At 43.5% G+C, this 13,898-nt stretch overlaps 1 protein-coding gene across 1 annotated transcript in view; it reads right to left on the minus strand.

The window, feature by feature from the left end:
* Positions 1-13,898, minus strand: part of DSCAM (DS cell adhesion molecule) — a 987,413-nt gene that overhangs the window by 69,148 nt on the left and 904,367 nt on the right. The window contains exons 24-26 of the mRNA XM_012558972.1: positions 6,509-6,697; positions 4,755-5,045; positions 726-902 (exon numbers count right to left, since the gene is read on the minus strand). Coding sequence (XP_012414426.1) covers positions 726-902; positions 4,755-5,045; positions 6,509-6,697 — 657 coding nt within the window. The remainder of the gene's footprint in view (positions 1-725; positions 903-4,754; positions 5,046-6,508; positions 6,698-13,898) is intronic.

Below are 13,898 nucleotides of genomic sequence, written 5' to 3' on the forward strand. Positions count from 1 at the left end.
CACTTCCCCTGCACAAGGTTTCATCTTCAAAAACAACTCATTGTCTTCAAGTCAGCAAAGCAAGGGTAAGTAAGGGCTGTTGGCCAGAAACTGGAAATAGCCTCATTACACAGAACTATACAGAGCAGGACATTATAATAATGGTGTCTGTTAACAATGGGTCTCATCTGGACTAGGTCCTCCATCTTCCATTATTTCTTTTTTTTTTCCTTAGGGTGAGTGCAACTCTTGCATCGAGCTGCGGCTCAAATTTCTAATTTAGGAAAGTGTGTATTTTCTGCTTCATAATGCTCTCTCAGTACCATAAGCCTTCCATTTCTGCTTCCAGACAATGAAATAGTTCTCATTTTCAGGGAAAACCTGATAGGGCTTTTCAAAGGACGTCCTAATTGGTGGCATTGCTGGAAAGGCTGAAAAATCAAAGAGAGAGGGGTTGAAAACCCTATCAGAAAATAACTTTCTTTGCCTACCAATAGCTAGGACTTAAGAAACAAGTAAGGGGTTGACTTTCATTCAATTTCTGATGGATTGAGATGGTAATGTTTCTATTACTTTTCCCCTAAGGCTCTGCAGTACTGCTGAAGAAACATCATAGAATCAGTTGGCTGGAAGGACCTGGCTCAGAGAGGTAAAAGTAACTCCCCGGCAAGGGAATTACTTCCTGTGGGTCTCTCCCAACTGGATGCAAGCGACAGCTCGCAGGGAGTAGGCGGGTTTTGACTTACCTCTGAGCCTCTTCAATCTCTGTTCCCTCCGCCGCCTCCGCACAGCCAGGAGCAGCACAAACAGGAGCAAGACCCCGACCAAGATACACGAAATGGTCACCAGCATCTTGAGCCCTTCGTTGGTGGTCAGCCCTTCTTCATTTTGGACAACTGACTTAATGAGTGGAGGGATTGTACCTGCAAACAGGGTCATGATGTTAGGTGGCTGTGAATGAAGACAGAATGGTGGAGTTTTTAGGGATGATGGGTTATAAAAATCACGCACGTTGAGTCAAGGGTGTCCGCGGTGATGAGAAATGAGAGAAACTCTTCCTCTAGGTCCTTGCTAACTTATGGTCCCTCCCCTCCCTCTGCCCAAACTTCAAACTTACTCCAGAGCTCACTGAACTGGGATCTGCACAAAAGCATGTCTCTCAGGAAGAAATATCATTCTGCTGCCAGTTGGAAGCATAATGCTCAGGCTAGGTGCTCAAAAAAGTCACAATGCTTTTGTTTGCCTAGAATTAAGTGTCCCCTGGGCTGTCACCAATATTACAACCGATGGAGGCCGTTTGACAAATTGCACATCCAAAAGGAACAACAGACTTGGCTAGCATACAGGAGAGGACAGGCTGCGAGGAGAAGCTGCCACGTAAGGTGGCTCACAGAAGCTTAAAACTTCTTTCTATTTGGTTGTTCACTTGCTTTTTGACACAGGTGCAAGACTATATCTACTTTAGAAACTGCTATTTTAGGGACTAAAAGCTACACACAACTTTTGAAAGGGGAATCATAGGTCTTTAACATGTCCTATTTACCAGGCATTGTTCAATGATGCTATGATTCAGATTATTTACAGCTATAGGGAAACTACTAAGTAGAATGAACCCTGAGCCCTTTTCAGCTGCCTTCTATCCAGAGGCTGACCACAAAGGCTGCAGAGATTCAAACACAGACATACATTTTCTTGGGGTCAAATACTTTGGTATCCTCCATTATGTAGGATGTTTTGTCCCATTGTATTTTCCATGTAAAACAAGGACCAGGAAGTCAGTGCTTTAGGAAAACAAACACAAAAATAATATAATTTCCCCCAGAGAAAAACTAGTCTTTATCTTGGATTTAGTCAGTAGAGCAGGGATAATAGAAACTCCAGTCCCCTGTGCCATCTGTTAAGACCAAGAAGAATGCTCTTCCGACCTCACAGTGTTGATGGCTGGACACCCCAGTCCCAAATGCATAGAAACTCAGGCAGGAGGTACTTAAAGAGACACAAATGAGGATGGGTTTGCAAAGGCAAGAAAACTTCAGGACAAGTGGAAGCGTTTGGCTAAGGAAATGGTAGAACAGTCAAATAAAGAAATTCTTCCACGTGGAAGCATCTGGAATCTGACTGGGCATGGCGTGAGGCTAATTGTCAATGTTTGTTTTTCCCTAAGTGAAAAAAAAAATTCTTTTGGCAGATGTGGCAAAAGAGATATTAAGTTTATATATCCATGAGATTGGTTCAAAGAAACCTGCCATCTTTTTTTCAAGGAAAATATCAATATGTATTTTTATTTCCTGCCTTAATAAAATCATATCCTGTTGATTTTGGAAAACCAAATGTGGTTCACAGGGTTTTGTTTTTTTTTTTTTTTCACAATGATAAGCTGTGACCCTGCAGAAAGTGAGAATACTGTATTTTTTAGAATACAAACAGATTTAAAATCTGTGAAGCACTTCTTCAGTTAGAGTAAGTTTCCAGTCCTGTACATGAGGGGTTTCTAATTAAATTATTTGCCATAAACAAATCACTGATGTGCACATTTGGGCAGTGTACTGCGGTGTCTATACAGATTACAGAAAAGCCAGGGCATCAGAGTGTGATTAACATAAATCAATTAATATAAGCCAATAACTTAAAGAAACATATTTACTACCCTAATGTGTATATGCTAGCAAAAAACACTGGTGAATACTTAAACGCTAAGTAGGAATGTTTGGTAAGCATCAAAGTCTTTATGGCCCAAGAATGAACCACTTTAGGGGTAGAAACTAAGTTGCAAGGGCTACTCTGCCTGTGGCTGATGATTTGTAATGGAGGCACCTTTGAATAAAGTCACTCATAACTGAGGGCTAAAAAATGAGCGTGAGGTGGTCTATGAACAGTATTAGCAAGGGTTGCTGTCCGGGAGTTGTCCAGGCTGCTTCAGGGCCAGGGGACAGAGCAGGCCCAAGGCTAAGATAACCACCATCAGAAGGACTTGCACCTCAGAACAGTGCTACTCTCAGGGGACCAGGCCTGCAACGCTGGAAAGGAGCCTGGGCTCTGGCTGTGGAGTAAAGGGGATGAGGAAATGACCTTAGATAGGAGTTGGGGATGGACATACACAGTGTGCCATGGGAGGAAGAACCAGCTTTAGGCCCACCAGGGCAGTCCAGGAGAAAGTAGCCAAATGGGTGTCCCAGGAGGCATCACCTTGTTAGCTTCTATTGGTCATTTCTGAGTCCTGAGGCTCAGAACCATTCTTATCCTAGGATACTATAATGTGTACTCCAAAGGAAGTTTCTGCTGGAGTTTTTATTAAGCAAGATCCCAAATGCACATAACCAGAGGAGCAAAAATCTGCCCTAGCTGGACTAACAGTGAATATAGTACTGGGGTATTTGCTCAGGTACAGGTGTTCTGGATCAACTCACTCCTGCTGGGTGTCGGGCACAGAGGAGGCTCTGCCAGAAGCCAGCACTCAACACAAGCAAAGGCCGGAGCCCATGCTCTCTCATGTCCTGCTGTCGGTGTTACCTTGGGATGGGAGCACCTACTTCAATCACTGTCACTCCATGGCGGAAAAGCACTGCAAGGCTGCAGGAATCACTATCTACATATTGTTATTTAGGGCATTCTAAGGTTCTCAGCTCAACGGCAATGGGTTTTGTTTTTGGTTTTTTAAAGTTCCCTAACCACAAAAGGTCAAGACATTCTGCATTGTCAATGACACAGTCCCTTGCAGCTTCACTGGGCTGGGTATTTGTCTGAATATCAATAAATGGCCCTTGATATAAATCGTAGAAAATGATAACAATTTAACTAATTTATTTTTAGTTAACTAAATGTCAAGTGACAACTAACCTGCTTTTTAGAAACTACATAGAAGGTGTGTGTGTGGACTCATGCATGAACATGTATATGTGTTTATATGTGTGGAGTGCATGTGCGTATGTATGCTGCGCATATGTATATGTGTGCATGTGCCTGCATGTGCACAGTGTCCGTGTGCATGCGTGCACACGCATGTGCATATGTTGGATGCATGTACTTGTGTGCATGTGCATATATGTAGCGCATGTGTGAATGGGCATGTGTGTGCATATGTGCATGTACACATGTGTGCCTGTATTATGAATGTTGTGCATGTGTGCTGTGTGCATGTGTTCACTGTATGCATGTGTGTTTGATGTATGCATGGCTGTGTGTGTATATGTGCTGTGCATGTATGTGTGCACACAAGTGCACGTGTGCTATATGTACGTGTGTGCATTCACGTGCACACGTGTGTGTGCTAATATCCCATCACACTATGCTATTTCTATCCGTGCCCCATTTCTGCTCAGAGACTAACATAACCTCCTTTATCATGGAAAACTGTTTTTGCACATGCAATTTAAGGGCTTAATGAGAGCAAAAAAGAAAGTTGTTACGTGAATTGGGATGCGGTGGGGAAGCGGGTGGGAGAAAACAAAAACAAAGTTAGCTCACAGTCATTGACAAAGGCAAGGGCCACGTGGTAAAGAATCCTTCAGCCCTAAGAGAAACCACTCCTGCACCAAGATTCCTTAATGAGATTCCCTGTGGCCCTCAGTCCCTTATTTCTGGACACACAGTAACAGTCACCTGGGTGCCGTGAACTAAGGAGCCTGACAGAATGCCGACTGGCACAGACACCTAATGGTTTGTGGGCAGCGGTCACCCCATGCCAAGGATGGATGTTGAATGGGGAAGGGGACAGGGATCACTTGCACATCTCCTTCTGAGACGGGAATGGGAGGGCTACCAAGTCAGCCGCTTACTGCCGTCATAGTTGAGCGTGGCGAAGTTGGCCTGCTTCTCTGCACAGCCGGCGCTGTTGCACACTCGCATTTGTAGCTCGTACCAGGTGGCCTCCTGCAGGTCATATAAAATGTACGACTTGGAGAGAGAGGTCCGCTGAGCTGTGGTCCAGACAGTCATTCCAAAGGGCCTGTACTCCAGCGTGAAGGAGGTGATGGGACAGCCGCCGTCATTCCAGCCGATGAGGTTGAGCCGCACGCGCGTGGTGTTGATGCTGGCAAAGAGTTCTTGCTCCTTCGAAAACTGGGGCTCTGTGGGAGAATGCAGGTTGGGAGACCAGTTCATGGGGTAAATGAATGAAAACTATCAAAATAGCCACACATTTCCCTTGGGCCTTCTCAGTCTAGACCAGGAGCTCAGTCCATGTCTGGGTCAAAGGTCACTAACAACAGGCCACCAGTATAGAGACATTATGGACCAATGGGCTTCCTCCAACCATAATGATCTAGGTATGAGAGGGAAAACTGGGTGGGTAGAATTTCTGTGGGGGCAGTGGTGGTCCAGTGGTAGAATTCTCATCTTCCATGAGGGAGACTTGTGTTCCTGGCCAATGTACTTCATGTGCAAAGACCACCCATCTGCCAGGGGAGGCTTGCGTGTTGCTACGGGGCTGAACAGGTTTCAGTGAAGCTTCCAGACTACGACAGACTAGGAAAAAAGGCCTGGCAATCTACTTCTGAAAATTAGCCAATGAAAACCCTATGGATCACAACGGTCCTATCCTGTTGTGTATGGGATGACCATGAGTCAAGAGCCAACTTGACAGCAGCTACAACATCAGAGTTTATCTTGGAGTTTCCTGAAGAACGATATTATTTTAATTTACAGGTTTCCTTCAGTGGTTCTCACACAGCGATATGCTGGGCTGACCCATTTACATTCCCATTCAGTGCACTTCAGTCATGAGAAGACAGAGTTAGATTTGGGAACTTCCAACAGTTATCCCTCATGCTCCAAATTCTTGATACTAGAACCCAGGGAGCTGGGCTATATTTCTGGATAAATCAATCCCTCATCATCTAAACCTTTGCCACTTCTTCTTCCAAACTCAGTCAAATAATGGCCTCTCCATCTGTCCTCTTGCTCTCCTGCCATCTGAACCTGTACCTCCTGGTCAGATTTGGGTGTGAGGGGAACCTACAAAGACTCTATCTTCACCTTCCTCACTAAACTCTCACACAGCTAAGATCCCCTCATCTTCCTGGCATTCCCAGGCCTCCAATTTCACTGTTGAACTTTACTGCCCTGGGGTTCATCTCCTTGAAGTTCTGCTTTTCAGATAAAAAAGGAACTCATATTGAAGTGCTAAGAATTTATCCCGGTCACTTCCTCCCTGTAAAGGAAGACTTAGAGGCAATGTGAAAATTATAGATAGACTGAGGGAGGGGGAATAGTGACTAACGGTGAAGGTCCCACCGAAAGGGTTGAGAAAACAAACTCCCCATTTCATTGCTGCCCAACCTGGGCGACACCCTGATTTCCCAATGATAATCTTCTTTCTAACTGCAAATGAAATAATGAAAAGGGAGCACTGCAGTACTCGTTAAGAGCTAGCCATCTCTTTCATTATACTATAGCACTGCCAAATCCATTTTTTGGAATAACAATGTTCAGATACACAAGCAAACATACAAATATACTATGAATCTCTTAGGATTCAAATCTCCCCTTCTACCTCAAAAACAGAAAACCTAGAAACAGGGTGCATACATACCTTTCCCTAATGTTTTTGCTTCTATGATTTCACTTATGCGCCCTGGTCCCACTCCGTTTTGGGCGGTAAGAGTGAACTTATACCAAGTACCACATTTCAGATTTTCCAGGCGGTAAGAGCGTTCACTTGGGCTGATGGGAAAGCTTCCCCACTGCTCACTGTTATCCTCAGAGTACTGCAATATGTATCCTTCAGAAAATGAGAAAGATTCAAATGAGCATGTTTGCTTCCTACTTGAGGTTGGCTGATGTTTGCATTTTTGTTATGGATTGAATTGTGTCCCTCAAAAATATGTGTTGTAAATCCTAACCTCTGTACTTTTGTTATGTTAATGAAGCTCATCAGTGTAGGCTGTATTTAATTAAGCCAATCACTTTTGAGTTATAAAAGGAGCCCATTAGGCACACAGACAAGCAAGCAAAAGCAAGGAAGACAGATACCACGTGGAATCTCCAAGGAATGCCCCTGGAGAAGCTGAGACAAGGATTTTCCCCCAGAGCAGACAGAGGGAGCCTTCCCCTAGAGCCTGCGCCCTGGATTCGGACTCCTGGCCTCCTGAACTGTGTGAAAATAAATTTCTGTTTGTTAAAACCATCCACTTGTGGTATTTCTGTTATAGAAGCACCAAGAAACTAAGACAATCTTGAATGGGTAATACAATGAAGGTTCTCAGGATTCAAGCATCTTCAGAAGAGAAGATTTTAAATCTTCCTGATTCCAGGAAATTTAGTCCAGGCTGGGAAACATGCTGCAATGGTAAATTGACGAGTGAGGTATTTAGGCCCCCATTACCATGATGGTATTGCTGGATAGTGTGGTGAAAATAAAGCCGCTTTCTGCCCACTCCTTTTTAAAAGCCGTGCTGGGCAGCTGGGAATGAGCACTAAGACTCTAAGTATCTGACCTTCAAAGCATACGGGCTCGAATCCTTGGCCAGGGAGAGGCTGATGCTGAGGTATTGTTAGGAGAACCAAAGCTCTGGAAAAGGGATATGCTATCAACTGGAGTGGGAATCTACTCAACCACTCTCCCTCCCTCTAGACTCCTGGAGTTTGCAGTCCAGTCACAAGAGGAATTTGTTGTAAATCCTAAGCCAGCCCAGTCTTTCAGTGGTAACCTGGCTTCTCCTTTATTTAAAAAATTCCTTCAATAATTCATTTCTCCACATGATTCCAATTACCTCTACTTCTGCTACTAACACAACCGTCCATTTCTTGAGCACTAACTATGTGCTAACTAACTAAGCTGGACAATGAATGAGGAATACCAAGGAAGAATTGATGCCTTTGAACTGTGGTGTTGGTGAAGCATACTGAATAGACCATGGACTACCAGAAGAACGAGCAATTCTGTCTTGGAAGAAGTACAGTCAGAACGCTCCTTAGAAGCAAGGATGACAAGACTTCATCTCACATACTTTGGACATGTTATCAGGAGGGACTGGTCCCTGGAGAAGGACATCATGCTCGGTAAGGTAGAGGTTCAGCAAAAAAGAGGAAGACCCTCAAGGAGATGGATTGACACAGTGGCTGCAACAATGGGCTCAAGCATAACAATAATTCTGAAGATGGCACAGGACCAGGCAGAGTTTCATTCTGTTGTACACAGGGTCACTATGAGTCAGAACTAACTCAACGGCACCTAACAACAACCTAACGACAACTACGTGCCAGGCATTGTCCTAAGCCCTTTACTCACATAATCTCATTTAGCCCTGTGAAACAGTGATTATTATCCTCACATCACAGAAGAAGACACTGAGGTCCAGAGAGTTTAAGTAATGAGCACACAGACATGTGAGTAAGATTCAAACCTCACTGTCGGATTCTGGAGCCTGTGTTCTTAGATTCTGTGTGATACTGAAACACTCCTCGTCACCTCTTGTATCCTTCAATCCTGCTACTCCCAACAATGTTCCAGGGGACAAACACATCTTCGTTGCTCTATCCCTCTCTACTCCTAAAAGTTCACACTCATGCAGCCTGGACTAGCCCATCAGGCACATGGTATCTGTATACCAATGACTGTTATCTTCTATCCCGCCCTGGGAACACCATTTTTACCACAGGCAAAACAGGTCTCACCCCACACACTACAATGATTCCTAAGCCCAAAAGGGCAGCATCACGTGCTTGTCACTCCCCTCGGATGGAGAGCACCCATCTTCTGCGGTCATGGTCAGGACCTTTATGTGTCCTTTCATCCTTCCCTCCCCTCGGGTTCTCTGAAGCCATGGGTGCCTTCTCTTTCCCAAGCCTCATCTACTCTCCTCTGTGGTCCTGATCTGCATCCTCTCAGCTCCTTCGCTACCTGACAGGTGAGTGATGGGCCTGTATACTCAGTGCTCCCACTGCATGTCCAGCCCTCCATCCAGCAACACCTGCATCGCCTCCTCTGTGCTCTGCATGTCAGGAGGACTGCTCTCATCTTCTCATTTCTACCATCTAAACTCCCTATTCAGAAGAAAGGCCTGGCAGTCTACTTCTGAAAAATGAGCCATAGAAAACCCTATGGATCACAGTTCTACTCTGTCACACATGGGGTCACCAGCAGTTAGAATCAACTCGACGGCAATGGGTTTTTCTTTTCTTTGTTTTAATGGGAGATCTCTACTCCTTGGTGATGTGCAAACACAGATCCCTGTTCCCTGCTTTTGTCCTCCGTGACATCAGTGTCCTCCATCATGGACACATTTTGACTCATGACTCCTCCTCGATGCCAATGGCTGTGACAAATGCAACATTTCAGGCACCTACTGGTTGCCTTTGTCTTGGAAACTCTTTATCACTAAGATGGGCTTCATCTCTAAGATCTACCATGCTGACACTCTTCTTGTTCTCCTTCCCCCACTCTCACACACTTGCAGAACCCAAACTTCCCTTCATTTGAGCCTAGAGCCCCAGGACTCCTCAACCCTTCTCCAAGTGCCTCATTTTTCTTTTTTTTTTTTCCCTATAAGGAGGAGGTCCTCTAACCAGCCTAGAACCTTTGGTATACATTTCAGGAATCCTCTTACCAGAAGCCTAGAATCCCTTACAGAAGTGTGAGACTCCCAACCACACTTGCCTTGGCAGTCACCAGCCTTGGTATCCCATGATCCACTCTTCTTCCCAGCTGTCCAGCATCACTTCAGAAAGTCACTGTGATCACTGTGACTGCTACAATTTGTGGTATTATCTGCAGCTGGGTCCACACTGCTGCATGGCAATTACTTTGTTCATTTATTAATGACTCCCTGTTGCATTTCACACTGCAGCTGTTATGATCTTTTTCACTCTTCTCCAACCCACAACTACATCCTCAACTCTAATCATGCAACTATTTTTTAAAATAATCCAACCTATTTTTCCTAAAAAAAAAGTGAAGCTCCTTCCCTTCACCTGGTGGAGTGCTGATAAATATTTAACAACTGGCTCTTAAACAAAAACAAAAACAAAAACAGTTAGGCCTGATTTGTAGCATTTGCTAACTTCCACGGCATGTAAATATTCCCAGCACATCTTTGGTCACTTGGTGGAAAGCTGGGAAGAGGTGTGACAACTAGGCCTCAGGAGCTGGAAGGATCCAGTCCCCATACACCACCAACTTCACAGCAAAGTGTCCCTCCATTTCCAGTTGTCCCCTCATCCTTCCTCCTCCCTCAGAAGAAAGGATGTCTCCTGCCATCATAAGTCTTCCCATCCTCTCCCACCTTGTCAGGGACCTTTTTTAGTCACTCAAGCCCTCCTTCCTCTGCATCTTCAGTCTCTTCCTCTGGATTAACTCCCTTTCCTTGTTCCACAGAGTCCCTGGGTGGCACAAACATTTAAGTGCTTGACTATTAGTCAAAAGGTTGGCAGTTTGAACACAACCAGAGATGCCTCAGAAGATAGTCCCAGCCATCTGCTTCTGAAAGGACACAGCCTCAAAAACCTTATAGACCCAAAGCGATCTACAGATACAATGCAATCCCCATTCAAATTCCAGAAGTATTAGAGAAACAAATCACCAACTTCATGTGGAAAGGGAAGATGCCCTGGATAAGTAAAGCACTACTAAAGAGAAGAACAAAGTGGGAGGCCTCACGCTACCTGATCTTAGAACCTATTATACAGCCATGGTAGTCAAAACAGCCTGGCACCGGTACAACAGACACATAGACCAATGGAACAGAATTGAGAACCCAGACATAAATCCATCCATCTATGAGCAGCTGATATTTGACAAAGGGCCAAAGTCCGTTAAATGAGGAAAAGACAGTCTCTTTAACAAACGGTACTGATAAAACTGGATGTCCATCTGTAAAAAAATGAAACAAAACCCATACCTGACACCATACACAAAAACTAACTCAAAATGGATCAAAGACCTAAATATAAAATCTAAAGTGATAAAGATCATAGAAGAAAAAATAGTGACAACATTAGGGGCCCTAATACATGGAATAAATAGAATAAAAAATGTCGACTAACAACACACGAACATCAGAAGAAGAAGATGAACTAGATAACTGGGAGCTCTTAAAAATTAAATAATTATGCTCATAAAAAGACTTCACCAAAAGAGGAAAAAAAGAACTTACAGACTGGTAAAAAATTTTTTGGCTATGACATATCCGACAAGGGTCTAATCTCTAAAATCTACAAAATATTTCAACACCTCAATAACAAAAAGTCAAATAATCCGGTAAAAAAAAGGTCAAAGGATATGAACAGACACTTTACCAAAGACACTCAGACGGCTAACAGACACATGAAGAAATTTTCACGATCATTAGCCAACTGCCCCATAATTTCCAAAGAGTGGCTGATGGATTTGAGCTGCCAATGTTTTGGTTAGCTGAACTCTTAACCACTGCACCACCAGCGCTCCCCATTAGCCATTAGAGAAATGCAAATCAAAATTACAATGAGGTACCATCTCATCCTGACAACACTGGAGCTAATAAAAAAAAAAGACAAGAACGAATGTTGGAGAGGTTGCAGGGAGATTGGAACTCTTAGGCACTGCTGGTGGGAATGTAAAACGGTACAACAATTTTGGAAAACTATATGCTGCTTCCTTAAAAAGCTAGAAATAGAAATATCATATGATCAAGCAATCCCACTCCTAGGAAAATACCCTAGAGAAATAAGAGCTGCCACATGAATAGACACATTCACACCTATGTTCATTGTAGTACTATTCACAATAGCAAAAAGATGGAAACACTCTAAATGCCCATCAGCAGATGAATGGATAAACAAATTATGGAACATACACACAATGGGATACTATGCCACGATAAAGAACAATGATAAATCCATGCAACATCTCACAACAGGGATGAATCTGGAGGTGTGGTGTGATGGATCACCTTTATCTGGCCTTTCTCACCAAGGCCTTATAACCCCCACTCAAGTGATTGGGTGGGACTGTGCAAATAGGATAACTGTGGTCCACCAAGGCCATTGGTCAGTTTTGCTATCCAACTGGGCTTGAAATGAGCCATCCCAGAGGCTGGAAAGAGAGGATCCCACCACCACCAAGGAAGAATAGCCAACAGTGGAGTGTGTCCTTTGGACTCAGGATCCCTGTGCTGAGAAGTTCCTGGAACCAGGAGACCAAGAGGTAGACAGGAAGAGAGAAAGAGAGGAGGCATATTTGATCTCCACCTCATAGGAATCAGCCTTGGGCTGTTGATCTTGATTCTCCTTTCCTCTTGTGACGCTGCCCCGACGCCATTTTTACAGGAGTGCATTAAGCTCAGTGAAGTAAGGCAGTCAAAAAGGACAAACATTATAGGAGACCAGTACTATAAGAACTAAATAAAAGGTTTACACACAGAAAAAAAATATTATTTGATGGTTACAAGGGTCGGGGGAGGGACAATCACTAGATAGTAGACGAGTATCAACTTTGGTGAAGGGAAAGACAACACAATATAGGGGAAGTCAACACAACTTGACCAAAGCAAAGGCATAGAAGTTTACTAGACACATCCAAACATCTCGAAGGACCAAGTTGCTGGGGCTGGGGGCTGGGGACCATAGTCTTGGGGGACATCTAGGTCAATTGGCATAACATAGTTCATAAAGAAAATGTTCTACATCCCACTTTGGTGAGCAGCATCTAGGATCTTAAAAGCTTTTGATCGGCTATCTAAGATATATCTATCGGTCCCATCCCATCTGGAGCAAAGGAGAATGAAGAAAACCAAAGACAGAAGGAAAATATTGGCCCAAAGGACTAAAGGACCACATGAACCACAGCCTCCACCAGCCTGAGCCCTGAACTAGATGGTGCCCTGCTACCACCACCAACTGCTCTGACAGAGATCACAACATGAAGCCCTAAACAGAGTGGTAGAAAAATGTAGAACAAAATTCAAAATCACAAAAAAAGTCCAGACTTCCTGGTCTGACAGAGACTGGAGGAAGCCTCGAGACTATGGCCCCCAGACACTCTGCTAACTCAGAACTGAAACTACTCCCAAAGCCCACTTTTCAGACAAAGATTAGACAGCCCTATAAAACAAACAATAACACACATGAGGAACGTGCTTCTTAATTCAATCAAGTATATATAGGAGTCCAAATGGGCAACATCTGCCCAAAAGCAAGACGAGAAAGCAGGAAGGGCCAAGAACTGGATGAATGGACATAGGGAACCCAAGGTGGAAATGGGGAGTATGTTGTCACATCGTGAGGATTGCAACTAATGTTATGAAACAATATGTGTATACATTTTTGAATGAGAAATTAACTTGAGCTACACATTTTCACCTAAAGCACAATAAAATTAAAAGAAAACAACAAGAATCCCATGGAGTATAGTTCTCTGCACACATAGGGTTGCCATGAGTCAGAATCAACTCCGCGGCAAATAACAACAACCTTTCCCAATAAACTTGCTCAAAACGATATCTCCCAACTCCACATATTCTAGAATTATCAAGCTGTCTCATGCCTTTCAGTATAGACCTTGTTTATTCTTTCCTACTGTGCACAAATTGCAATAGCTTTGTACAAAGAGATTGTTTCCCATCTAACTCGAGGTTCTTTGTCTTCAATCTTTATAAGTCAGAATAGTAACTGGGGCTTACTCGAATGATCGAATACATAAATGAATGAATGAATGAATGACATAGTGTTGAGAAAGTGGAGAAGAAAACAGTATTCAGAATCTCGGGGGAGAGATAACACAACTTTTTTTTCCTTTGTGCATTTGTTAATGTTTAACAAGATTGAATGCACAGTAATAGTTTTGTGAATGGAATTCCTTGCATGAATGATTTGAGATTCAACAAATACCATAAAAATAGATGTGTGGTTTCTTGTTTAGGTAATGGAGGAGTTAATTATGTGCTGTAATTTTGGGGAGAATAAACTAACACACAGCAATTATTTGATGAAGGTGTGTGTCATGGATT

The sequence above is a fragment of the Trichechus manatus genome, unplaced genomic scaffold, assembly GCF_000243295.1.
Source record: "Trichechus manatus latirostris isolate Lorelei unplaced genomic scaffold, TriManLat1.0 scaffold00202, whole genome shotgun sequence".
In the NCBI taxonomy this organism is placed as follows: domain Eukaryota; kingdom Metazoa; phylum Chordata; class Mammalia; order Sirenia; family Trichechidae; genus Trichechus; species Trichechus manatus.